At 41.0% G+C, this 27443-nt stretch overlaps 1 protein-coding gene across 2 annotated transcripts; it reads left to right on the forward strand.

The window, feature by feature from the left end:
• Nucleotides 1-67: 67 nt before the first annotated feature.
• On the forward strand, nucleotides 68-26877 carry LOC105921701 (cohesin subunit SA-1). Of its 2 annotated transcripts, none has more exons than XM_012857554.3 (32): nucleotides 68-165; nucleotides 563-596; nucleotides 769-853; nucleotides 1340-1558; nucleotides 2218-2314; nucleotides 2553-2629; nucleotides 2997-3201; nucleotides 4517-4668; nucleotides 7285-7482; nucleotides 7825-7923; nucleotides 8520-8599; nucleotides 11580-11687; nucleotides 11870-11969; nucleotides 12577-12679; nucleotides 13214-13317; nucleotides 13503-13595; nucleotides 13684-13776; nucleotides 16164-16364; nucleotides 16548-16615; nucleotides 16711-16798; nucleotides 17288-17368; nucleotides 17609-17701; nucleotides 18461-18629; nucleotides 19738-19868; nucleotides 20183-20284; nucleotides 21349-21482; nucleotides 21587-21709; nucleotides 22576-22754; nucleotides 22862-23054; nucleotides 23302-23397; nucleotides 23485-23596; nucleotides 26247-26877. In XM_012857554.3, exons 2-32 carry the CDS (start codon nucleotides 568-570, stop codon nucleotides 26295-26297), a joined length of 3663 nt encoding a protein of 1220 aa, XP_012713008.2. In that variant the 5' UTR covers nucleotides 68-165; nucleotides 563-567; the 3' UTR covers nucleotides 26298-26877. The 2 variants fall into 2 exon arrangements, with proteins under 2 accessions (XP_012713008.2, XP_021169208.2); XM_021313533.2 differs by having other exon boundaries at nucleotides 7291-7482.
• Nucleotides 26878-27443: the final 566 nt, after the last annotated feature.

The raw sequence follows: 27443 nt of genomic DNA on the forward strand, positions 1-27443 counted from the left end.
CTACTGATGGCGGCACTTTCGAGAATAGTCAGCGTCTGAGTTTTGAGACAGACCAATCAGGTTCTAGCGCGAGACAATGCTGACCAATCCGCTGCGAGGATTTGTTCGCGGCTTGTAGTTCACTGCTAATGTAGGTAAAAGAAAAATAGTTCGCCAAGACGTAAGGTACTGCTTAACTAAGTTTTTTTTTTTCACACGGCAAAAAATAATTTTCGTCGTGTGTACTTGTGGGAGTTTAGTAGTTGTAGTTTGTCTTACACATATTTATTTTGTTTTCAAAGTGTCACTTTCCTGTAGCTACGCCTGTCAGCTAGCGATACTTAGCTTTTTCTACGCTAGGTATTATTTCTGCATGTTCAAAGACGTAAGCGGTAAAAAAAAAAAAAAAAACTTTCTAAAGCGTATACAGTTCAGAGAAATCGTCCACTTTTGAATTCAGAAGATAAACTTAATTTCATTTTTGTCTACTTACCGGTTTTAATTTTAGTAATGATGAATTAAATAAGCTAACCAGACATCCATCATGGTAACACGATCCATAATCCACGGTGTTCTGTTTCAGCTACTATGGAAAATGGAAGCTCAGTTCTGGACAGGTAAAGTCACCCAGGCCCGTGTCTCTAATGTGGGATTAACTGGTTAACTTTAAATCAACATCATCATAAAGTGACTTATTTTTTTTATGCTTACAGCTTATTTTACTCATAATGAGTAGTTAAATTTTATTCTTCTCGAGATCTGTCTTAATTTAGTCTTTTTTGTTCTTAGTCCTGAGGACTTGGATTGTTCCTCAGATTCTGGTAGCATCTTCGTTCCTCAGAAGCGACGTAAACAAGCAGTGGCTGGGTCCCAGGTAAATATTATTTCCTTTTAATGTGATTGGTTTTAACATTTCAGATACGTTTGAAAAGTAAGAGAATGGAAGAATGTTTGTCTTTCCCTTTGTCTGTCCTTCCATCTATCCATTTACTTGTCTTTCCATCCACCCAACTCTACACTTTCTTACAGTCTGGGTTTTTTGCAGATTCTATACTCAAGCCCTGACTACTGAAAATATATCTTCTTTAAAATCAGTGCAATTTTGTATTCACCCTTTAAAAAAATGCCTAAAATGAGGGCGTAAAAAATTTAAATGCAGAGAATTATGGAATTTTATTTGTGTTTGGTTTGTGTTTCAGTTTAGATATTTTGAAACTACCCAATATCAGTATCACTTTCAGTTGTTATAAAAGGTAAAACTATGGGATCTTGCTTTAAAAGACCCCTAGAATAGGACATCATGTTCATTCACAGTGACTAGCAGTCCACAACATGTTAAATAATTCTCTTTCATGTAAAGCCACCGAAGAGACCCAGGCGTAATGCTGTAAGGGTGACATCCAGCCCCAGCAGCCCCTTCACAACCCCTCCTGACTCCTCCCAGCAGAGGCAATCGCCCTCCCAGGGGACTTCCAGAAAGCCCTCCTCTCGCCGTGTGACGAGCGTGAGCGAGGAAAGCCAGGGGATCAGTGCGAAGGATATCTATGATGCTGTGTTTTCTGGAAAGACTGCCATGGTGGTAAGCGCAACGTTAGGAGCAAGCGAAAAGCACGCGGAGGAGGTGGGACGTAACAATACACAGAAGACTGTCTAGACGTAGACTTTATGGTCATTCAACTGCATATTCACAATGTGCATTTGAATGAGAGTTTGTTGCAAGGCTCTGAATAAAAACAAGAGAAGTAAATGAAATGAAAAGCAGTAAAAAGTATATGCAATGTAAAAAAAATAATACATATGTAAAAGAAACGGAAATTTGTCAGTAACAGGACATTTTTTATGTATGGCTAAATGATATGCAAGACACCATGAAGGGAGGGAGGTGTTGAAGGAGATGGTCAATGGAAAGTGAAACAAGCTGACAAAAAGAAGGGCGATTACGTGCTATCAGCGTTTGATGCAGCCTTAAATGATTGCCTTTGATAAGCAAAGAGGAGGAAGGGTCAGCGATGGGCAACACTGTCCATTCCAGGCATTGTTGTGCTATTGGTAATCTGATTTGGGTAAAGATTTGGAGGAATAATTATATAACAAAAGGAAAGGACCAAAATTAGCATCGAACTGGGTTAAATGGTCGAGTGGATCTGAAATCCATACTGTTACTGCATTTTAACTCCATTTGATCCTTGATCTATGTGTGCCTTCCTCATTGACTGGTGTCTCCCTGTCGATCTTAAGACGGTGGTGGAGGAGTGGCTGTGCTGCTACAAACGGAGCAAAGAGGCAGGCCTGCTGGTGCTCATCAACTTTATTGTTCAGTCCTGCGGATGCAAAGGTCAGAGGTTAAACGGGAGGCTTGTTTGTAGTGAGGTGGGGGGGGGGTCATAGCTGAGGAGATTTTCTTTCCATCTGCAGCTCAGGATGTCATGTGTGGTATTGATCTCTGTGCTGTTGACGGCTTTGGATTAAAGCAAAGGAAAAATTTAAATTAGACGATACCAGATGTTCCAAGATATTTTTTTTTTTTTTTTGTGCGTTTTATTTAGGTTTTAATTGTGATTTTTTTTGCTCAGGTGTGGTGAACAGAGACATGCTGGAAAGCATGGAGAATGCTGAAATAATCGGCGCACTAACAAAGGAGTTCAATGAGGTAAGACGGAAAACAAATTGTTACCGTACTTATAATTTAGTGTTGGGGCAATCTTAACATTAAACGTTCTATTTTTTTTTTTTTTCATCTCTTTTTCTGCTTTCCCAGTTTGATTAACCCAGGAATTAGTTTCAAAAGTCTCATAATCTCTGTGTCCCATGAGATCGTGATCTGAAATATGGCGCACAGCCTGATTAAAAAGGCTAATTACAATCTAATGGTGATAAATGAACACTTTAATTAGTTCATCAGCACTGTCTTTGTCATTAGCAGAATAAACCACAGGCTCCATATTATGATACAAAGCAGGCAGCAGAATATTGACTGTATTTTCTTCTTTTTATTTGCTGCTCTCATCTTTGGTCAGGATTCTGTGAACTACCCTCTGAGCACCCCTGGTCCTCAGCTGAAGCGTTTCAAAGCCGGCCTGTGTGAGTTTCTGCGGGTCCTGGTGCGCTCGTGTCGCAATAGTTACGTCTACGACGAATTTCTCTTCCCCTCCCTGCTGGCTCTACTCACCGGGCTCTCTGACTCCCAGGTCAGAGCCTTCAGACACACCAGTACCTTAATGGGTAAGCACGGCAGGACATCATAGGCGCCGCGGAAAGTGGCGCATCTCCTGATTGTCACAGACTGAATCCGTACTCTGAATCCAAAAAGTATTCATGTCATTAAAGGTTTTCACAATATGTCATGTTGCAACCCCAAGGTTGAATGCAATAGGTTAAAAAACACAATAACATATTGTATAAAGCACAGGTGTCAAACTCAAGGCCCGCGGGCCAAATCCGGCCCGTCAAGGTAAATTATCCGGCCCTCGAGAGTAAAAAAAAAAGTCGTATATCCTTTTAAAGTGTATAAAGTGGCTAAAACTGTGCCTCCTGTAAGTGTAACTCACCCCAATATCAACTTTTTTTGCAGATAAACTGTATAAACTGGGCCTAAGGGTGCTACTTTTATGTTACTGTGCATTTTTTATACTACTGTGTAAACTGGAATGAAATTATGAAATGAAAAGTATTGCCTCTACACATGCAAGTGGCCCTTTTAAAGGCCTCATGATTCCAAAATGGCCCCATATAGAAATTAGTTGGACACCCCTGATATAAAGTATAAGGAAAGTCGTACTTGATATGCTCTATATGTATACAGTCCCTTTTAATTTGATGTCCCTTATTAAACTCAGGAAATTAGTGACCAGACAGCATCGTAAAGACCAAAGTGACGCGACAGAGAGATCAGGGATAGAGTTGAATAGAAAGTGGAATACATCAGAACAAGTGTATTTATTTATAAAGCATCATTCCTAGCTTTGAACAGCTCGCTTGTCTAAAGTGGAATGAATATGGCACAACTGCAAAGACGTGGCCGGCCATCTAAACTTACAGGCTGAGCAAAGGGGCATAAGCTCTGGCCAGGTCAGCTAAAATAAAACCATTTTTGTTCATGTACAAAACCCCAGAAAAGCGAAACCAACTCTGCATCTCACCTTTAACACATCATGGAGCGCGGCGTGCGGCAGCATAACGGTGCGTCTGCTTGAGCGGATCAGGAGTAACGGATCAGATCTGATGGAAGAACGGATGGAGCTAAAACTCGGGGCAAAAGCTGTGAAAGACTAGCCTGGAGCAGCCATTCTCCTTCCAGCTGACTGATTTGAGCCGTTTTGTAACAAAGATCAAGCAAAAGCTTCCAGATGAACAAAGTTCAGCTGCAGTGGAAGTTGGTCTTAAAAGCTTTTAGTCAGGGGTCACAGCACACCGCTCAGATTCTAGTTTCAAAAAATGAAACTCTTCACAAAAAAAAAACTGAAATGGTCTACGCATGAATACTGTTGCAGGGCTCTGCGGCTGCCAGGCTTTGACTTTTGTCTCTGCTCTGTTTCAGCCATGAAGCTGATGACAGAGCTGGTGGACATCGCTGTGGCCGTGTCGGTCCAGCTGCAGACCACCCAGCGGCAGTTCGACGTAGAGAACGGCAAGAAGCCGCATGAGCGAGCCTCCGACAGGCTGGAGGAGCTGAGCGCCTCCATCAGAGAGGTGAACCACGGCGGCACACAGACACCGACCCAAGTGGCAGATTAGGGGCGATGTTGGGTTGTTAAGGATTTCAGCTGAATGAAGGTCTGCCAAAGCAGAGAGGTTACGACGTCGTTGTAGGTCTAACTTTCTCCCTCTCAGTTTCTATCCCGCCTTTTCCCTAAGCTTTAGAAACCCAGCTTTTATATTGCAGGATTAACCTGAGGGATGTTTCTTGTGCTTCACAGAAGCTTGAAAAGCTACACAAGCTAGTGGTTTAACATCAGTTTAGATAGTTTTTTTTTTGCTACAGTCAAATCAGAGCCCAGGCCATTTGTTTTTCTAAAAGATTTTAAACATCAGGAGCTCAAGTAATAGAAGTAAACATGAGAAACTGAAGAACAGATCTTCTATAGTTTTCTGTAATGTGTGATCAAAATGCAGACTCTGGTAAACATTAATTATCAAGGCACCACAAAATTTGTTCCATCTCAAAACGAGAGATTGGGAATGTGAAAATTATCGGCCATTTTTACAAGCTACTTATAGATATGAATCCCAACGAAACTTTTCAGAGAAAGAAAAGTGGGAAAGCGAAATGAACATAGACGTACAGAAGGACAGGTGGGAGGAAACGTGTACAGAAGCGCATCAAGTCACTAACGCACCAACGCACAATATGTGGACTGAAAAGGTCTGGGAAATCTGTCATATGGAGCAAATAACTTATTGACTGAGGCTTCAAAAAGACATATTTGTTAACAGATGGAAAACGGCCATGACCCCATACTAATGCAATAAAATTCTCTTTTTTATTATTATTATTATTTTAACTAATTTATCTTCATTTGCGTTGCTTATTAATTTACCACCTATAGCTATGTTTGTATGTTACTCCTGTTTAATCACTTCACCTACTTGTAAGTTTAACCTGATGCATATACTTTTAAAGTTGCTTATATCGTAGGTGAAGAGCAGCAGACTAAATGTGGGCTTGTATGTATATGTCTATGTAAGTTGCAAAAATGTAAATAAACAAATTCACTTAAAAAAAAAAAAATGAGGGAGTGAACACTGTGGTAAAAACAAATAAAAGAAGCTGTCTCTAAAAATGCCCTCAGGTGAAGGCAGCGTCAGGTCTGCAATTTAAAACCCGCCACACCACCGTCTGGAAAATAGTCTATAAGTGAACGATATTCAAAACAACTCCCAACGTGCCCGGGTGTTACCGTCCGGAGCTTGTTTACCCTGTGAGCAGGTCGCAAGATGCTAAAAGAAGTCTCCTAAGAGCCTCACAGGATCTGCAGCAAGGTACAATCAGTGTGATGGGAGCTCTGCAGGGAGGAAACATTTTGTTACAGTGATGAATAAAAGATAGAACTAGACGATTTGTGACTATTAAATAAAGAATAGGGGTCTCATTTATAAAACGCTGCGTAGAATCCATACTAAAGGTGTACGTACAACCAAAAAACAAAATGACGTACACCACAATAAATCAGATTTATAAAGCCATGCACACCAGCACGCAATTTCCCTTTTATGGACCACAGCTGTACCTGAACGTTAGTGGAGCTGCTTCCGCCTCATATTCTGGCTTCTGCACATCCAGATTCAACCAGAAAAGCACCTCATGAATGTTAATGTGTGTTAAAAATGGGTCAGCTGATCGATTTTTTTTTTTTTTTTCATCACGGTGACGCGTCACCTAGGAGAAAAAGCAAAGAACCTTTGGGGAAATTTTCACAGAGCGGTGTTTTATTAAATGTGAAAATCAGAGGTAAAAGCACAGATTATGCCCACATTAAAAGAACTCGTTAGAAATGTGCCCTGGTCGTTTTTTTTTTTAAACATCAGATTTGGAGAGCCGCCTCTGAAAATGTGATAAAATAGTGACTCTAACCTTACCGTAAAAGGTGTCGATTCCTACATCTACGAAGGTCTCTGGCTTTGAAAGACGGCTCTTAAAGCAACAGCGTCCAAAACTGTCAAGTCAAAAGTTCTCCAGTCTCATTTTTAAGAAGCTAAAATTAGAGGGCTAGGAAAGGGACGTGCAAATCACCGTAGATCCAAAACTTAGAAAGGGTTTTGCACATTTACCGCTATTAAAAAAGTTGTCTTCCAGTTTGTAAATTTGTTTGGGTTTGATTGGGGGGAAAAATGTAGTTTATTCTCAGCAATAAGAACAGTTTTTGGGTGGATTTATTGTTATTTAAATGCAGATTTGTATGCAAAAAATCAGCCTTAGAGGTTTGTGGGTAGATGTGGTCCTATTTACTATGACATCAAAAAGAATTTAAAGGGTTGTTACGGTTATCGAAAGATAAATATTTAATATTGTAAGAAGATTTTAACTTATCTGTAATAACGTTGCCCTAATTAAATAAAAAAAAAAAACGTCTCCAACTGCATCAAACACATGTGCTTGCGGGCCAAATCTTACTTGTATTGCTGCTATTGTGTATTTTGCTGTTATTTGAGACCTAAATAGGCTTTTTACAGCTAAAAGTACCATGAGCGCTTTCTAAAAGCAGCAGAGATGGAGCAGACGGCCACACCTGGGAGTCCGGCGTTACTCCATAGCCGAGGTCTTTATGTGCGTTTTTTAATTAATGGCGTTTTATGTGTTTGATGCAGCTGCAGGAGAACAGAGAGGAGCTGTCCTTCATGATGAACACCACCTTCCGAGGCGTCTTCGTGCACCGCTACCGCGACCGACTGCCGGACATCCGCGCGACCTGCATGGAGGAGCTGGGCGTCTGGCTGACGACGGACCCGGAAAACTTCCTCAACGACGGATGCTTGAAATACTTGGGATGGACGCTGCACGACAAGGTGTTTGTTGTTTCTCTTTCCTGGAACACGGGTTCTCTCTTTGCTCTTTGCTCCAGAAGCTTTTCGCTGCGTCTCAGATGGAGCGCTGCAGCAGAATATCTGCAGAAACCCACAAGGCCAGAGCTTTGTTTGCAGTTTCTAGCTGATCTAAAGCCAGTATTCCCCGTCCACGGTGAAATCTCCCCGGAGCTTTCTTTGGCAGCGTTTCGCCTAGTTATCAAGTTTTCTTTCTTTTTTTTTTTTCATTTTATATGAACCGTGTACACAAAGAGAAACATTCACCAGAACAGGTGTGTGTGTGTGTGTGTTACTGTACTTTTGTTTTCTGTTTACCCGCTGCAGCAAAGTCCAGTGCGTCTGCGGTGTGTGCGCGCCCTGCAGGGTCTGTACCAGCAGAAGGAGTTCATTGGCCGCCTGGAGCTTTTCACCAGCAGATTTAAAGTGAGGCATCCCTCCGGATTGGATTCACGCCTCATTTATCGCCTGTTTTCTTCCCTCTTATGTTTCCCCCTCTGTGTATTTTTTTTTTTTTTTTCAGTCTGGCTTCTTTCCTCAACATCTGTCTCCCATCTATTGTTTGCGCTTTTTTGTTTTCTTTCTACTTTGTTGCCTGATTGTGTTTCTCCACCCATTTTTTTTGTGTGGCTCCTCCATGTATTTTAATGCCTATTCGTTTTTTTTTTTTTTTTTTTTTTTTTGTCTTTGCACCACTTCTGTTTGTTGGTATGGTCCCATCCTTTGTCTGGGGCCTGTGCCTGGTTGTGTTAATTGCCGCCAATTACTGATAGATAATAAGCCCTTCCCAAACACATGAAAGGCCTCTTAAGCCACATGTGCTGCTGCAGATAAATGGTCCTTTTTTTTTTTTTGTGTGCCATGGCTTACATCCTAATCAGAGAGTAAGAGCGCGCGCGTGTGTGTGTGAGGGAGGTGCATATTATTTATCAGTTTGTTTGGCTGCTGGCGCGATTGTACATGTGTCTGTGTGTGTGTGTGTGTGTATAGCAGCGCATAGCTGATTTTCTGTGTGTGTTTAGGAGCGGATTCTCAGCATGGTGCTGGACAAAGACCCAGACGTGGCCGTGGAAGCGGTCAATCTGTTGCTGATGATCCAACAGTGAGGGCTTTTCTCTGTCTCTGATGGTTTCTTTGTTGATGCAGTGCAAGAATATGTTTTATTCGGTTAAAAAAAAAAAGAGACGCAGAACATATAATGTTTCTATATTTACAGTGCTTGGAGCTTTAGTTCTGATTTTCGAAGATTAGCCGTAACATTGACACGAATAAATTAACTACAGAGGAATGTTTTGCTTTAAATATTGATGATAATTTCACATCTGCTGCCTGTAATTGGTTTTGAATCTGATGATGTCTGTTGGTGCAAGCCAAAGCCCCAGGGACCCCATCAGGGACCCCATCAGGGACCCCGCCCCATCTCCCACAACAACTGAAGGATCTGTTGTCAGAATCTGACGTCTTTGTCCGGGGGCGGCACAGTCAGAGCTGCTGTAGCTGCAAACCAGGAACTCGCTTTGGTTTCAGACGCGTTTTTTTTTTTTTAAGGGTGATGAATATATGGTGTCCTCAAAAAAAACAAAACAAAAAGGGTTTCTCTCTTTGCTTTCACAGCAGGATTTCTGATGATTTGTGAAAATCAGTGGTGGGTGATGAGAAAGATAAGCCCGTTAGCAGTCTAGTTTATTTTTTTATACGGTGCCTAGCAAAAGTTTTCATCCACCCTAAACATTGTCAGACTTTGTCATGTTGTAACCACAGCTTTAATAACTGGTCTTTTAGTGTGATATGTGAGCGAAAACCAATGTGTAATGGGGGATTTTGAAGGAAAAACTATGCTTGGTTTTAACTTTTTTCCTTCTGAAATTCCTCCCCCAAGCCTCCCAGCTGGTAAATGATGTTACGGTTGGCGTCTGATTCCCGGCTTCCTTTACTGATCTCATCTAATGGGTTATTTTTCTTGTGTTTAAGGACTCTTGACTTCATTTAATTTCATCTACTTATAAATGTAAAAGGACTTAAATGATCAAATCAGAACCTGATCTGCCTGTAACAGATTCTTTAAAACACATGAATAATCTAAACCAGGAGTGTTTAAAAGTACAATTGCGACCCTTGGCATAATTTACGTGGCCCTCGGACCGCAGTTCAAGAAGGCCCCAGGAAATAGAGCTGATACAGGTGGAAACGTTTTGTATTATTTATTTTTTATGAGATTTTCAGTAACAAATTTTCATCTTTAATACAAAATGTGAGGCTAAACACAGTATTTTTCTATTACCGTAATTTTCAGATTATAAGGCACACTTAAAATCCTTATATTTTCTCAAATTGATGGTACTCCTTATATATGATTCCCGTTGTGCTTACTGACCGATTTTATGTGGTACAATGCGCTCAAAAATCTGTTAAAACGTGTAATATGACTTTGTTAAGCACTTAATGGATATTTGAAGCGTTACGGTACACTGTGTCACTACCTGTTCGGACACCTAAGCTGTCTACAAGACTTGCCTGAATGTAATGTTGAACATGGAAGTGCATTCATGTAAGGCAGCCTGCACCCGGAGTATGCGCAAGCAACAATTAACCAAGTAAGTTAATTAGATATAAAAGTTACGTTTATTTTGGCTTTATGTTAGAAACAGGACAGTGTAATCCAATTGAGTCCATTGGCAAAATAAAATCCATATTTTCCCAAAATTAAATCTTAAAAAATTGTATGTTCAAATTAGTGAACTAAACTGATTTATCACCTAGTCCTATTAGCCATGTTATTTTGCTTCAATTTTAGTGTCATTCTGAGTCTTTTCACTTGAATTTTTACTCAAAAACAGACTTGGACACCCTGGATCATTAAACTTTACTAAATACAGAAACTTCTAATTTGTTACTGAAAATAGACTAAAAACATTTCTAGACCAAGGGGCTGCAACCTTTATAATCCAGAGCGCCATCTTTGCCCTCAGTCCAGCTAAATAAATCCCGCCTAGAGTCGCTAATGTTACATGAGCCTTTGGAAAAGGACTTCTAATTTTTGATAAATATCTACAGTAGGAAACATGTTGTTAAAGAGCTGCTTTTTTACTTTTGGGTTCCTCAAATAAAAACAAAAATGAGGGGGAAACATTTTCTTCTATGGGTTGTTTAATATTTGTGGAATTTTTTTTTTTTTTAAAGCACATAGTTTCCAACCTAAAGACAAGAAAAGTAGATCTGGAAAAAAAATAATACCGATACTTTTAGGCTCATTCTGCTGTGGAGGTTCAATCAATTAAAAAAACTACTAGAATCAGCAGTTGTTATTTCTATAATTAGGAACTGGGTTTTATATCGGTTTTAGCTAAAGTTGTTAGGAGCCATATGGAAGTCCAGAGAGACACTTGTGGCTCCGCAGCTGCTGGTTGCAGACCCCCGCTCTGGAGTTAGAAAACATCCGACCCAAAATCCTAGGAAATCCTTTCTCAGCCCGACAATAATGTGTTCCTTCTTTGTTTCACTAAAATATTGCATGTTTAATTTATTGCAGAGCGGAAAAAAAGAAAAATTACAGTAAAATAACTTTATTTAGTAATAATTTTAACTTGAGGGTTGATCTGGGTGATTTGGACCTGTGGTTCTAACAGTTTGGTCTAATCTGAACCGTCTCAGGACGCTGTATTGATGTGTTTAGGGTCCTCCTGGTGAGCCATTCTCATGTCTGCCGCTCGCAGGTTTTCTCTCTAAATTAAAACCTGTCCCTGCTGAAGAAACTTATCCTCGCAGTGAGAACCCCTCCACCCTCATGTTGGGGGAGATGCGTTCAGGGTAACGTTAGTTTTCTTTCCTAACCAGAGAGGATTCTGACACATGTTCACTGTGTCGCCTTCGTTGCTTCGTTGCCGTCCAACAATCCGCTTTTACTTCCAATGTTTCCAGCGTGCGTGGTTGATGGACTCTCCTACCGTAGCTGTGGATCTGGCTTTTATCTAACATAGAAACACTTTTGCGAGGGAGAGAAGTTTAAAAATCTATGTTATAATTTGTTTTTCCCGGGTTAATTGAACGATTAGACTCTGCTGATCTGCGTTCAACACTTGCAGGAGCACAGAGGAAGGCTTGAAAGAAGAGGAGTGCGGCCACATCTATCCGCTGGTTTACGCGTCACACCGAGGCCTGGCGTCTGCTGCCGGCGCCTTCCTCTGCAACAAGTACGTTTCACGTTGCAAGGAGCGCTGATTCCTGAGGAGGATTTGTTTTTTTAAAGAGCATCAGGACTGTTACGTCCTCAGTATTAGCATCATTCTTTATCACCTTTTTGAAAGTGTTCATTGTTTTCTCCTTACATGAATAATGTCAGAATATGTGACATTTGTGTATTTATGTGCATCAGGCTTAGAAATGTGCTCACCGCCGACAGCCAGGAGGATGAGAACGGCAACAGCATTGCCTCCTTTTTTCAAATACTCATATCTTTCTACATCCAGACCGAGGTAGTCATTTTCTCTCCGTGTCCGTCTTGCTTCCTCTGAGCTGCTTAATTTCTCTGTTTCTTTTCTCCCTCGGAGATTCTCATATTTTCTTATTTGCTGTTGTCCTTAAAGTAAGAATATAAATTAAATTGAGTTTCACTGCAAAAATGGAACAAAATGCAAGTAAAATGTTTTTGAAATTAGTGTATTTTCCTTCATTTGAGCAGGTAAATAAGATTATCTGCCAGTGGAATAAGATTTTTGCACTTAAAATAGGAACAACTCATCTCCATCATCTTATTTCAGATGCAGTACATCTAATTATCTTGTTTTAGGAGTCAAAATACTAATTCCAATGGCAGCTAATCTTATTTACCTGTTCAAATCTAGGACAAATACACTGATTTTGAGAAAAATCATACTTCTTTTTAGTTCTTTTCTTGCGGTGTTCCTGTGCAAATCTTTGCTCATCAAAGCAAACTTCAGCAGCTGGACCAGCATCAAACTTGTTCACTAACTCAGACCTTGTGTTGTTTTTAAAGTAGAGTAAAATCGCTGCAGTTCAAAACATTAATGCTGCATTTCTTTATTGAATCAGAAGTGTGTTTTTTTTTTTTTAATGCAACAGTTTCATGAGCACGGTACATACCTGGTGGACAGTCTGTGGACCGTGGCCGGCTCTGAGCTGAGAGACTGGGCCACGATGACGGCTTTGCTGCTGCAGGATTATGGTGAGGAGCGAGATGAAAATGCTAGCAACACTGAGCCACTGACATCGCTGCCACTTTCATTTGCATCCTTTTTAAACGGAGCGTTAAAGAAGACGTAACGCTCCTCCACAAAACCGAACAGGTCCAAGCATGAACGAAAGTTCAGGTCTGCAGAGGAGATCATCGAGGCTGAGCTTCCCTCCATCCAGGACTTGTACTGTTCTAGAATCAGGAAAAGGGCAGCTAACATCTCTGCAGACCCCATAGATCCTGCGCACAAACTATTTTTTTTCCCTTCTGCTCGGCGCTACTGTGTACGAAAACCAGCCGCCACAGAGACAGTTTTATCCCCCAGGCTGTGAATCTGATGAACACAATGAACATCTCACACCCTGATTAGTCGGTTACACCGCTGTTAAAGAAAAGAAGCATATTTGCACTGTTTTAATCTCCATTTTTTTTTCTTTGCATTTAAAAAACAACACATAAAGATGATTCTGAAATCCTTCTCTGTTCTGTCCCGTCTGCTCAGTCCTGCTGCCTTTGCGTTGCCAGGTCTCGTGTATGAGGAGGAGGGGGCGCTCCTGGAGATTATGATGTGTGCCATCAGACAAGCAGCAGAGGCGACTCCACCGGTCGGGAGGAGCGAGGGCAAAAAGGTGCAGATTATACGCTCGGCCATAACCGGTTATTGGACAGTGGAGGTTTTAAAGAGGGAGGAAATAGTTTTATGTTAAAAGTTTTGAAGCAAAGTGCTTTCTGGATTTAGTTGCTCATTCCTTCAGAGCGGAAACAAGCATTGTGGGTTAAATGTTCTCCTCTGAACGGCTGTGACACGGACTAGAACCTGAGCATGAAGCAAAAGAAGATTCAGGAGCAAGACAGGACTCGGATCACCACGCATTTCATCCCCGTGCTGCCACAGCTGCTTTCCAAGGTACAAAGCTCGGCTAACTTACCGTGTTTGTTGTGGCCGCCTTAGAACAGCTTTCTAATGTGAAACCTGTGCTCATGTCCACCTCCAGTACTCGGCCGATGCAGAGAAGGTGAGCCTTCTCCTCACAGCTCCTCTGTACTTTGACCTGGACATGTACAGCAGCACCCAGTGGCTTGAAAAGGTCAGAGTTCATGGAGATCCCAGCAGTTTCTGTTCAGACATAATGTTTAATTTCCTTCATTTCAGACGTTCTGCGTTATTAACTCGCTGATGTTTGGCATCAGTCTGTACTTAATACCTTAACAGCATTAAAATAAATCATCAAGGGTTGGGCTTAAGTATAAAGGCATCCCCCGGTAAAGCATCTTTGGCATAACTACGGCACACTGCAAAAAGGGCACTCAAAGTAAATAAAATTTTCTTGAAATATGTGTATTTGTCCTTGATTTGAGCAGTTTATAAGACTATTTGCCAATGGAATAAGATTTTTGCACTTAAAATAAGAACAATTCATCTCCACTGTCTTATTTCAAGTGCAGGATGTCTAATTATCTTATTTTAGGGGTAAAAATACTCATCCCATTGGCGAATAGTCTTATTTAGCTGCTTAAATAAAAGAAAAATACACTAATTTTAAGAAAATTCTACTTACTTTTAGTTCCTTTTTGCAGTGCAGCCAGATCACCGTTCTGCTCATCTTGAAGCCTGACATGACAAGGGGAGGAAAAAGATGGATGAAGGACATCTGTGGGGATCAGTTTAATAATCTTTCTACAGATTATCTGTCTGATCGAGGTCTGGGCTTTGACTAGACCATTCTAACACATGAATACGCTCTGATTTAAACCCTTCCATGGTGCCTGTGGCTGGATGTTTATAGCTGTTGTATCTCAGCTCCAGTCTTAAATCTTTTCCAGCCTCAAACAGGGTTTATATGTGGATTTCCTTGTAATTAGCTCCATCCATTTTATCATCAGATGTGACCAGCAACATGCTGCCACTACCATGTTTGTCCAGGGTGTGTTGGTTTTCTTCAACACATTTCCCATGTATTCCAAACCGAGCCCTGAGCCCCTTCCTTCACACGTCTGCTAGCAAATGGAGCTTCTTATGGCTTCCAACCTGTGCCTTTCTTGTTTATAGTCTTCCACAAACGGCAGATTTGTGGAGTTAAAAGACTAATAATTGTCTTGGCAGCAGATTCCTCCACCTGAGTTGTCATTCTCTCCAGCTCCTCTAGAGTTATCATGGGCCTCTTGGCTCTGGGCCTTTCCTTCACTGCAAAAAACGGAACTTAAAATAAGTCAAATGTTCTTAAAATTAGTGTATTTGTCCTTTATTTGAGCAGGTAAATAAGATGATTTGCCAATGGAATGAGATTTTTGCACTTAAAATGGAAACAACTCATCTCCATCATCTTATTTCAAGTGCAGGATGTCTAATTGTCTTATTTTAGGAGTCAAAAATACTCAAATATACTAGTCAAATATACTAACTTTAAGAACATTTTACTTATTTTTAGATCTGTTTTTGCTGTGTTCAGTTTAGGTTGATGGTCTTAGTTCGTCTGCAGCTGTGCCATACTAATTGTTTTAAAATCTTCCCCTGCTTTAACTTTATCCCTAACCTTCCTGTGGGGGTTTCTTTGGCCTTAAAGATGCTTCAACCCCTAAATAAAACATTTGAAGCCCTCACAGAATGTAGTTCCTGGCACCATTTATTTTTATTTAGAGGTATTACGCACTGAGCTATATAATACACTGGATTGCTGATTTTTCCGAAAAACTGAAGTCACTGGCCGCCATCTTGCTACTCCCTACTCTCTCAGAATCCCACAGGATTTGGTTGCAACAACAAGCAGTTTTTTGGCTCAGTGAAAACGTTTCACAGGTAATTCTACAGTCAGTGGATGTAATAACACTATCAACTACTAGGAAATTAGGTGCTGAAATATTTTACATGTTATTCATATTAAATATATATATATATATATATATATATATATATATATGTATATATATATATATATATATATATATATATATATGTATATATATGTATGTATGTATGTATATATATATATAAGTATGTGTGTATGTATATATGTATATATATGTATACACATATGTAAATATGTTTTTGTATATTGTTATTTATATATTTATAAATGTTAAACATATATATTTAAATGAATAAAATGCTAAATATTTCAGCACATGACTTTCTCAGTACTTGATATTTTTAGAACATAACATAAGGTATATGGCATTAGACATTTTAAAAGTTTTAAGCCCCCCCTGAACATGAAAAAATCCTCGTTATTCGATGCTGTAGCGCACATATTCCCTAGTTACTGGAGGGAAATAGGGAGTACCAATATGGCGGCTGGTGGCTTCAAAGCGACTCGTTCAAACAGACGGTGATTAGCACTCCAGTGTATTATATAGCTCAGTGGTATTACGTTAGAGAGGGCTCTATGCAAATGCACAGCACAGGTTTTTTTTTATTTTTTATTTAGCACTCATCATTTTCTTCGTCCATCCCCTTCGTCTCTCATGCTTCTCCCAGCATTTGGACCTGCTGCTGTCCCAGATCTGTGACATCGTCAAAAAGCACACGGACGGCGGCGTGCTGCAGGCCTGCGCCCAGCTGGTCAGCACCCTCTGCTCGGAGCGCCACACCTTCTCCTCCCGCGCACACCTGGCGTTCAGTCAGCTGTTGGACGCCCTGACCGACCGCTTCAGCGCCTACCTGAGTGACCTGCTGCAGGTTGGAAAGTCTCTCAGTCACGCCCGCAAACCCGGAGTTACGGGTTTCCCTAAAATGCCTTAACACGAGGACCCCATAATCACTTTTTTGAAACATGAAAACCATAAGAAGGGCAGCATTTAGTCGAGCACGCTGGCTCTTTTTCCTCTTTCGGTGTTTCAGTCGGTGTGTTTTATCACTTAGGATACAGCAGATGAGGATGGAGTGTACAATGCAGCTACAGCCTTGAAACGGATTGCTGCCTTGAGCAGGTGAGTTCACATGAGAGAGGGGCTTTGTTCTCGCTGCCTTTCATTGCAGAGAAGCTCTAGTCTTTGTGTGTTTTTTTTTTTTTTTTCATTTTCAGCGCCATGGACCCGACTGGATGGGAGCTGCTTGACTCTTGTCTGGAGTTGCTGAAAAACAGGATAGAATCCGTGAATTTGGACACAGAGGTTAATGGCTACGTTTTATGTGACGGTGCAAGGTTGTAGATTTAGCTCGATTAGGATTTCATCTGATGGAAATGACAGTTTATATACTTATATATTTCATAGTTATAGTTCCCTTAAATCTAATACTTTGGCCAGAAATAGTTGATTCTAAGGGTTTTTGCCTTTGTGCTCCATTCAAGACCACTTTCAGGAAAAGCTTTAGCTTTTGTGTCTGTAGGACGTCATTTTTTTACTCAAATCTGGACTTTTTTTTTTTTTTACATTTTTTATTTTTATTAAGTGAGCATTTCAATACAGGGTAGATTCTTTGATGGGATGTACAATATTACTACTGGCACTCACAATTTTTTTTATTTTTTTTTTATTTATTTTTTTTACAAGAATATACCAAGTTGAATAAATTACAACCAACTGAACACACTGGGAAGGTTAGGTCTACATGAAAAAGCACAAATCTGGACATTTTAACTTGTCTCTGTGTAATTTCAGCTCATGGCGGCGGCTCTGAAGTGTGCAGCTTTTCACCTTATGTGGGCAAAATTGAAGGCGGTCAACCTCAAGCCAGCCGAGGTGCTTGTTTCTATTTTTAAAATCATGAATCGAACTCTTGACTAAAGTGTAGCCTGTTTCCTTTCACACACATCCCTGGGTTCAGGTTTCAGGTGATTAGCAGAATGCCAGTGGTGCCACAGCCAGTTCATGGTTCATGGTGTCTGTTCCTCTACAGGCGGCTAATGGCGTTTTCACTTTGGTTTTAATTTCAGTCTTTCTCTCCGTTTTTACATCTTAATCGCTGAACTTCTCTTCCAGGCTGAATTAAAGTGTCTGAGGAAGCAGGTCCGCGTGTTCTGCAGAATCTGTCAGACTTGTCTGTCTCTGGACCAGACCGAGATCCGAGACCAGGTACAACAATCACAACCAGCTCTATTGGCCAAGATTGTGTAAATCCATCAATTTTCTAACAGTCTAGCCCTGTTGGGGTTGTGAGGGGTGCTGGTGCCTATCTGCAGCTGTCAGTGGGTGAGAGGCGGGTTCACCCTGGACAGGTTGCCAGTCTATCGCAGGGGATGGTTGTGTAGATAAATGAGGAATTAGATTTAGGTTTCACACACTCAGGTTTTTCTTTCACTTTATTTTTAGTAAATTATCCAACATTAAACACAGGAAACAGCAAAAAAACAACGATAAACAAACAAACCCACAATTTACCAAAAAAAAAGGAATAGGCTGAAGCAAAGCTTATCATTGCCTACCTTGTTTTATACTTACGACCTTTACAACCAGGCTAAAGTTAAGTTAGGCTTTAAAGTATTAAAATTATGTTTTGGGGATGTTTTTGAGATGTTCTAAAACTGGAAAACTGGCTTTTTACATTAAAACCCAGGATCTGAATTGATGCCAAATTATACTTTTGATCCAAGCAAACCTAAACCAGATCTGCTGATATTAGAGTGTTTGTGGGGAACTCCATTTCACTCAACAATAGTAATAGTAATATCATCTTTATTGTCATTGAAACATACACTACAACAAAATTTGTTCTCTGCTTTTAACCCATCTCCCTTACCACTCGGCCACGACCCCCCGTGTTTTACCGACCCGTCCGGTGAAAACAGGATGTGAAAACGAGAATCTGTTTTCTGTTTCTCTGTCCATTAACAGGCGTTTGAGCTGCTCTGTGACCTTCTGCTGCTGTACAGCGAGGTCTCTGTCCGCAGCGAGCCTGCCCTCCAGACGCTGGTCCACCTGCCGTCCGACTCCCTGCGTGCCGAGTTGGCATCTTTTCTCCTGGACTACATCTTCACCGACACCGAGAGCATCGAACTTGATGGTATTTTTTACGTGAACTCGTATTACACTGCCAACTCGGACTTTAAATCATTAAATGACCTGTACAGTTTAAGTGGCTGCATGGGTTACGTCTTTTTGATCCTGCTTGTTTAGAAATTAAATCCCTCAGAAGACCGTCCTATCCACATTCTTCCAGCAGACTCAGGTGTTGAATGTTTTTGCCTTATAAACATCTGATCCTCTGTCTCTGCCGCCACATCTCTAATCATAAGCCGTCCATCCGATTCCAATGTGAACTTTTAAACTTGCAAAAAAGGAAAACGCAAATCAGATGTGCTTCCATCTCCTGGTTTGTATCGAATTAACCAGGCGACGCAAAGCGTAATGTCAGACGTTGCCGTTAGCTGTAATAAACAGGAAGTACAGGTTGCTAACTGGCAATGGAGCGAGGTTTTAATGATTGTTTAGCTTTCGTTTATTTTTTTCCTGGATGAGACTAAGCAAGTTTTCTAGCCTTATGGGAGCATTCAGGAAGACGCGCGCAGCAGAAACAGCTGATCAGTCATGTGAGGTAAATGTTCGCTACGTCACAACTTAATCGACAAATGTGTTTCCATCTCCTCTTTAGCGCATTTCCTCTTTTTCGAAAAAATCAAAAACTGTCTCAAGCGAGCGTAAAAGCTTTTTTTTTTTTGGGAAATTTAGTGAGCCGATTGGAATTTTTTAACCTTTTCACTGCAAAAAGGGAACTAAAAATAAGTCATATTTTCTTAATATTAATGTATTTTTCATTCATTTAAGCAGGTCAATAAGACTATTGCCAAAGGAATGAGTATTTTTACCCCTAAAATAAGACAATTAGATATCCTGCACTTGAAATAAAACGATAGAGATGAGATTATCCTATTTTAAGCGCAGAAATCTTACATATATATATATATATATATATATATATATATATATATAAATCAAGGAAAAATACATAATTTTAAGAAAATTTGACTTACTTACTTTCAGTTCCCTTCTTGCAGTGTTTTAATGCGATACTTTCAAAATGTGCGTAAAAAAACGTTGATTGAAACGCGACTATAGGACACTATTTTATAGCTCTTTCTGATTTTATCTAACCTTAGCTCTCTTATTTTTAGATGAAGGTCTGGAGAAGAAGGTGGCTCTTCTTCAAAAGAAACGCAACCAGCTGGCGGGCTACTGTAAGCTGGTCGTCTACGGCGTCCTGGACCTCAGTGCTGCCACTAACGTCTTCAAGCACTATAGCAAGGTGGCGTGATGCTCAGCTTCAGTATGTGTGTCCAGCTAGACTGAACGTGTTACCTTTTGTAATGCTGAATCATTCTTGGACAAGTTAGCTACGTCGGGGAAAAAGGCTATTTAAAATTCCTAATACTGGAGAGGATGTGTGGAAAGCGGAGGACGGTGATAAAATTTGTTTTGGCGAGGTGCGGAAGATGAGTCACGGAGAGCAGTGGCTAAAACGAGCCCACATGACGTGAAGAGAGCGGATCATCTTACGGCCTCAGACGCTTTTACAGTTACAGAGATTTAACATTTTTCTCCTGTGTGGTTTTGTTCCAGTACTTTAAAGACTTTGGCGACATCATAAAGGAGACAATGAGCAAGAGCAAGCTCATCAACCCCATACAGAGCGCCAAGGTTGTCTGCCTGAGCCTGCAGCAGGTGTGCTCTTCATTTCACTGTCTTAATCCATTCCTGATATTTTACATTGATAACTGCAGAGGGATTCATGCAATTAAAATCACCTGTATGGTAAAGAAGGGGGGGGGGGGGCAAACAAAGCTTGTGTGTGAGGAAAGATGTCTACTCGGTACTAAATACTCAATCTATACCTTAATGAATGTAAATGTGCAAGTTGGGATGCACTAATCAGCTTTTCTGGCTGATCTCCAGTCACAAATTCTGTTAAAGCTGACCTGCCAATGCCGACTTATGGACGATTTTGATTCATCTTAAAAAAATAAATAAAAATAATTCCTTTTGTTCTTTCTGGATGAACTTAAATTGATTTGTTGCTAAATAAGATTATGATTTTCACCAAAACAGACAAATGTTGCACAGCTTTATCTCTCTGCAGCCCTGAAAATCTACAGTAAAAATGTTTCTACGGGTACATTCTTACTCGCTATTTTTTGCTCACAAAACCTCCAGACAAATTGGTCAAAAAGTTTAATATTTAAGGAAACCCAGCAGGTTGCATCAAGTCTTGACAAGCAGCGTTTACTCCACATGAAAGAACGTAGAGCTACAGGGAGAGTCGTCTGCATTAATGTCTTTGCAGCAATCCCTCATATTGAGCATGCATGAAGCGACAGTGGAGAGGAAAACTCCCCTTTAACAGGGAGGAAAACCTCCACCAGAACCAGGCTCAGTGTAAACGGCCATCTGCTTCGACGGACTGGAGGTTAGAGAAGACAGAGGAGAGACACAAAAAGCACTAATTCAGGAATATTTTCTATTAAATAAAAGGGTGATGGCGGATGACATGGCCACGGCATCATCTATAGAAGGAGAACATAAAGTTATAACCCATAAACTCCCCTATCCCTCCCAATTCACCGCTCTTGTTTAGTGGCATTAAAGCCATTTTTTTAAACCACGCAGAAGACTGTTGGTATTCGCCCCAACCTGAAGATGTGTGTCTGTCTCAGCAGAAGCACTAAAGGTTTCACAAGGCAATGCACGCCACACGCGTTCATGTGAACTCCTGCCTCTGTGTGCTTTAGCTGTTCGCCGAGATGCTTACGGAGGGCCACGAACGGCCGGATTTCACCGAGATCAGAGAGCTGGCCAGAAGGCTCGCCATGACCTTTGACGTCAATCTCCAACGCGCCCGCAAACAACTGGTGGCCGTTCATCTGTAAGTAACACGCTCCTGATTTACTGAACACTTCCTCCTAGCTTTTTACTACAATGTTCTGCTAATCTTTAATGTGTTCTCGCTTGCATTGCATTTGCTGTCAGGGACGGGATCCGTTTCGCGTTTCGCGTGGCGCCGGACGGAGAGGAGGAGCATCCAAACGTGGCCTTCCTAGAGATCCTCAGCGAGTTCAGCTTCAAGTTGCTCCCGCAGGACCGCGCCCAACTGTGAGAAGCATCAAGAACAACTCATCCATATATATATTCAAACACGATCCGTCCGACAGCTAAAAAAAAAAAAAAAAAAAGCTTGTCGTTGCTGTTAGTTGGAGTTGCACTAATCAGAAATTTTGTAGCCAGTTTCTGATGATTGATTCTCGTAAAGCTTTGACCTGGCGTCTGATTGGAATCACGCCTTCCAGCTGGAAGCAGTTGTTCTTTATATTAGGAGCAACTAGAGGCACATTCATACAGGGTGGGTGTGAGAACATAAGCTGTGGGTTTCCTAATTCAAAAGGAAAACAAAATGTTCATAAAAAAGAGCAACTTTGCTGCAATACATTGAGCTTTTCTGCAGTATGCTTAAAAAAAACCCTGTGGGTAATTTCCCCCCTGTCACCAATTTGCAGAAACATCCCAAATTTTGGAACTAATTGACAGAATGCTGAGAAAAATCTGCTCCTAAACCACCAGAGCTGCCAGAGGTTAAAACGGAGCTCTGCTTGAACAAATGGCTGAAAGAAATGCTTAAATGACTTCTTAGACGTTCTCCCCCCACATTTCTAAATACCCCACTGATAAACGTCGCTGACTTTATAGCTCTTTATTTTTTTAAGTTAGGCTTTTAGATATCCAAAAAATGCTGCAACCCTGACAAAATACAAACCCTTTGTCTTCGGCTGCTCCTCGTTTCTCTCTCAATCTATCACTTTCAGCTTTCAAAAAGGAGCTTGCCTGTAAAATATGGCAGTTTTATCAAATAATATATTTCAGAAACCTTTGGAGTTTGATAAAAAAAAACAGCTTAGCAAGCAAACAAAGGATCCTGCAGGTCTTTGTCCTGAAATCCTGTCACTCTCTTCATTCCCTTCCAGCGCCAACTTTGTGGAAGCCGAGTGTCCCAGTGCTGCCCTCTGCTGGCCAGCGGTCAGACTGTACCTCCGCTCTCTGGCCGCTCGCTCCTCCAAGTCCAAAAAAGGGCCCGGGGAAGGAGGAGGAGCCGACTCCTCCCTGGGCACCCCTGTAGCCAAACGCATGAGGACCAGTGCTCAGGGTGACACTGATTTTTATTTCTCTTTTTTTTTTCTTTCTTTTAGTCAGAAAGAACATAAATGATTGTTGGAAACACCTTTAACAAGTTGTGACGCCTGTCTTGTCCAGGTTCAGTGTCCAGCAGCGCCACGGGTTTGTTGCTGGAGAGCAGCAGTGTCCAGAGCCACCTTCACACTCCGGTCCTCACCTCCACCGTCCTGAGGCAGACGGCCCAAGAGCCGGCCGCCAAGAGGCCCGCAGCCGCGCCGTCGGACAGCGGGAGTGACCTGGCCGAGCTGGAGTCAGAGGATGAGTTCTCCGGGTGAGCTGGATTTTACCGCCGACGTCTCTGCTGGACCGCTGGACGTCGGCCAAACGCTGCAATTTGCTTTTTACCAAACCGCTTCCAGGCTTTTTCTCTGCCAGCCGGTCTGCCTTCCCTTCTAATTTAATAAGAATGTCACCAGGCAAAACGAGACACGGCACTGAAACGAACCAGCCTCCAAGGAACACAGCAATTGTAAATTACTAATCCTTTGTGCCGTTTTTTTTTTTTTTTGTTTTTGCAGACCACAAATGCGGAAGGTGAAGCCGACCAAACGTGGAACAGCTTCATCCATGCAGGCTGCCACGCCGCAAGAGGAGCTGCACTCTCACCTCACTTTGTAAGGCCGATCTTTGATGTTTCAGTGAAATTTCCCTTTAAGACAGGAGCGTGGGGGAAAAACGGTGATTCTGTTATTAATGCCTAGGCTCTCGCTGATCGAGGATGACCTTTCAGAAAAAGCCGAAGGCGACAGCTCGGGAAGAGAGGAGCCGGAGATCGAAGACTACGAAAGTGACAAAGAATCTCAGTACACACTGGTAAAAACAAGAAGTGTTCCCCCGATGTTGCTTTGAATTAGTAAGAGCCGGTCTCACGTTCAGTACGACGCAGATCCGGTTTGCGGCGCCGCAAGGAACCCCAGATAATTAAAAATCAATGCTTCCACTCACATTAGTTGCGGGTCCGGTTACCGAGGCGGTGCGGCGCTGCAAAAAATTCTGCAAGAAGGAAGTTTGACCGCACGCCCCAGCGGTCCCCAGATCAAGCTCCCGAATTTCACGAGCCAAACAGGAAACGTCTCGCGCTAGATGGGAAAAAGTTCAAGAGTAAAATCACCGTACAGACTTAGACTTGACTAGTGTAAACAAAACAGAAACATGAGGAGACAGAGGGGCTAGTGGAGGATGAAATAGGATAGTTAAGCGCACGGATAACAAGTTTTGCCATAAACCAGGGGTGTCAAGCTCCGGTCCTCGAGGGCCGGTGTCCTGAAACTTTTAGAGGTTTCCCTGGTCCCACACAGCTGAATCAAATAGCACAATTAACTCCTCAGTATGCAGTCAGGTTCTTCAGAGTCCTGCTAATTACCTGATTATTTGACTCAGGCGTGTCGGACCAGGGACACATTTAAAAGTTGCAGGACACTGGCCCTTTAGGACTGGACTTTGACACCTGTGCCCTAAACAAATGAAGACGATGCTGTTTTTTTTAATCATTTGTGAGGGATAGCATCAGAAAGGACCACATGAACTTCTGTTCTCCTCATTTCCGCACCTGCAGCTGTTTCCCTGGGAGCAATGTGAGTCGAGTTGGCAGAAAAACCAGAGCTGGATCATGACCGTACTCCTGCACCGTAGTCGGTGTGAGGCCAGGGCTACTGACTGGCATCCTGTACACCAGGGGCTCCCAAAGTGGGGGTTTGGGGTATAATCTAAATGATGATCCATATTCTGACTTTACATTGTCAGTGATAGACTATACTTTAGTATAGAAAATGTGTGTCTTTAATAGTGGACAAGGATCTTTTTCTCGAAATCAGTGACTACTCATTGTCAGGAGAAACACCCGTGTTTTTCTCGCAAATATGTGAAATTAATCTTCTTTTTTTTGTTGTGGAAATGTACTCCTCTGTGGCCAGTTATTTATTTTCTTTAATCAACAATGGCTATAATACAAATTTTTTTTGGGGGGGGGTTTATAAGAACAAAATCATAATATTAGCTGTACAAGAATAAAGAAGATTCCAAGAATAAACTCAGGGAGGAAGACTGCAGTTTTTTGTAAGAGTTCTCATAAAGTTATTACTATATTTTCACAAATTTGTGACTTAACGCATAACTATTATTTTGGGGGTCACAGAGTGATAAGTTTGGGAACCCCTGCTGTACACCATGTATGCAAATATGTGCTTGAGCTAAAAGTAGGGCTGGGCGATATGGATTAAAAAATAATTGATTTTATCATACCAAATCCGATTAATCGATTTTTTTCCTACTTTTTGTTTCATAAAAAGAAATTAAAGAAATTATTTTAAAACCTTGCTTTTTATGTCAAGCATTTTGTCAGGGAGTTGACCTGAATTCAAAGTGCAACTAAAAACAAGCTGTGAAACAGGCTTGTAAAACAAGATGGTAGCCGTGCCATTATAAACAATGAAAATATAACAAAACATTTGTTGCTAGTGGTTTTACACATTGAGCTAAGAACAGGCTTCACTGCACTTGTGAACTTCAAACTAAGTTAAAAAAAAAAGTAAATAAGTAAATGAAATACCTCGTATTATGGTAAAACAAAGTTTCTACTTAACAATATTTTGACAATATATTTGCTTAAACATATATTCAGCATCACATGCTATTCTCTTCATGGAAACCCAATGAGTGTATTGGCAAAATAAAATCCAGATTTTCCAAAAATAAAATCTTAAAGAATTGTAAATTTGAATAAATCGATTAAATCGATTTATCGCCCAGCCTTAGCTAAAATTCACAAAAGGTACATTATACATTTTTTTATGGCGATGCCTTCAGACCTGTTACTACATATGAAGGGTTTGTATTTCTTTCTAATGCTGGAAATCAGGATATTGAATATTGCCATGCAGTTTGAACTCTTCTCCTTGCAGAAAAACAAGGCGACTTTCATTTGCTGCTGTTTTTCACCCAGGCTTGGCGGTGCCGGTTGCTTGGAGACGGAAAAAAGAAGAGTAGCTTCTTCTTTTCAAGCTGCAGTCTTAACGCAGAGGAAAGCTTTCCGCCAAAGAAAAGCCCTGGCACCTTTATTAACTGATTGGCGAGGAGGAGTGGAAGGAGCCATCAATAAATATTGCAGTAAATGAACAAGAGTTTAGGCGCTTTTCAGCTCTTGGGCTTAAACGAACGAAGAGCAGCCTGTGGTTCTGCTCTCAAAAGCAGATTAATTTAAAAAAAAAATACCTCAGCTAGCAGTGATCAGTGCACAAACACACAGACCTGGATTTGTTTTGTTTATGCTTTCCTGGATCTGCAGAGCTATTGCTTCAGAGTGCTGCACAAAGACTAAGATTATTACAAGACCAGAACCCTGTTCTGCCACAAACACACATGCAGCTATGGGTTTGGGTTCTGTGTGTCTCCTGTGTGCAAAACAGTGTGTGGAGAATTGTTTGCTTGGAAATTACTGATCTCTTTACATTTTTTCCCCCTACAGCCGTCAACGCGTCACACCTCAGCCAGCATCCTCGACGAGCTCTTTGACTGAGATCATCTCAGCGTTTCTGTTCTTTCAGTTTGCAGCAATCGTTTCTCCGTACACGGATGTTAAAACTGGATTTTGTTCTAAATTTGCACGTTATCCGTTGAAGTTTTTCACTTTGATTATTGTATTGTTTTAAAAATGTGGCAAACGTCCTCGACTACATTTTGATGAGTTTGAGCTATAAGCTTTCCACAGTTTGACTCAGTTTCTGAATTGCATTTTTTTTGTTCAGCACTTATGGTAAATAAAATATGCAGAATGTTTCAAAGTTGTGCTGAATGTATGTTAAAACTTACTGTGATCTTGACTGGTAATGCAAAATGGTTTGCAAACCTTTAACAATCATAATTGAAATACTGTAACTGAGTCACTGCTGTTTTCTTTTTACATTAAACATCCATGCTATAGTTTTCTTCAAGTTAGGGACATAATTTTTGTTTCTCAGTGAAAGAAACGTTGAAATCACTGAAATTTGCCTCAAATAATTATTTCCAGTTTGATTCAGTTTCTGAGTATACTTTTGTTGTTAGTGCCACTTTATTTGTTCCGCACTCATGGTAAATAAAATATGCTGAATGTTTCAAATGTTGTGCTGAATGAATCTTTAAAACTTACTGTGATGCAAAACTATTTGCAAACCTTTAACAATCCTATTTAAATACTTAAGTCACTGCTGTTTTGTTTCACATTAAACATCCAGGCTATAGTTTTCTTCAAGTTAAGATAAGGGCATCAGCTTTGTTGCTCAGTGAAAGAAACTTTGAAATCATTGGGATTTGCATCAAAAATTATTTTTGTGCTTTGGTTTGTGAATAAATAAAATAGCAAGAGAAAGAAGGAATAATGTGCATGTTTAAATACATTATAGGTAAATAAACTGTAAAACAAAGTCATGGATGAATGAAATACAATCTTCAGTTTTAACCTCTTGAATTGATCCGGTTTACTATAAAGGCAAAACTAAGTTGAAAACTAGTTTAGTTGCGTAATGTCCACCTATTCAAGGCGCCTAGTGGCGTATGAAATCCTTTTATCACGTTTCGCGCCAGATCCTGGGGTCACGTGACAGTCGGAGTCCTGCAACTTTCGCGCCACTCTTAAAGCCCGCCTCCCGCCGCCGAAAGACGCGACGCGATTGGCCGCCGAGCC

Source organism: Fundulus heteroclitus, chromosome 23 (genome assembly GCF_011125445.2).
Source record: "Fundulus heteroclitus isolate FHET01 chromosome 23, MU-UCD_Fhet_4.1, whole genome shotgun sequence".
Taxonomy (NCBI): Eukaryota; Metazoa; Chordata; class Actinopteri; order Cyprinodontiformes; family Fundulidae; genus Fundulus; species Fundulus heteroclitus.

Excerpts from the sequence above, each read along its gene's own strand:
- LOC105921701 (XM_012857554.3), top strand. The coding sequence starts at position 568 with ATGGAAAATGGAAGCTCAGTTCTGGACAG. Across the intron at positions 7,924-8,519 it reads TTTTCACCAGCAGATTTAAA|GAGCGGATTCTCAGCATGGT; the intron begins GTGAGGCATCCC and ends GTGTGTGTTTAG. Across the intron at positions 23,597-26,246 it reads AAGAATCTCAGTACACACTG|CCGTCAACGCGTCACACCTC; the intron begins GTAAAAACAAGA and ends TTCCCCCTACAG.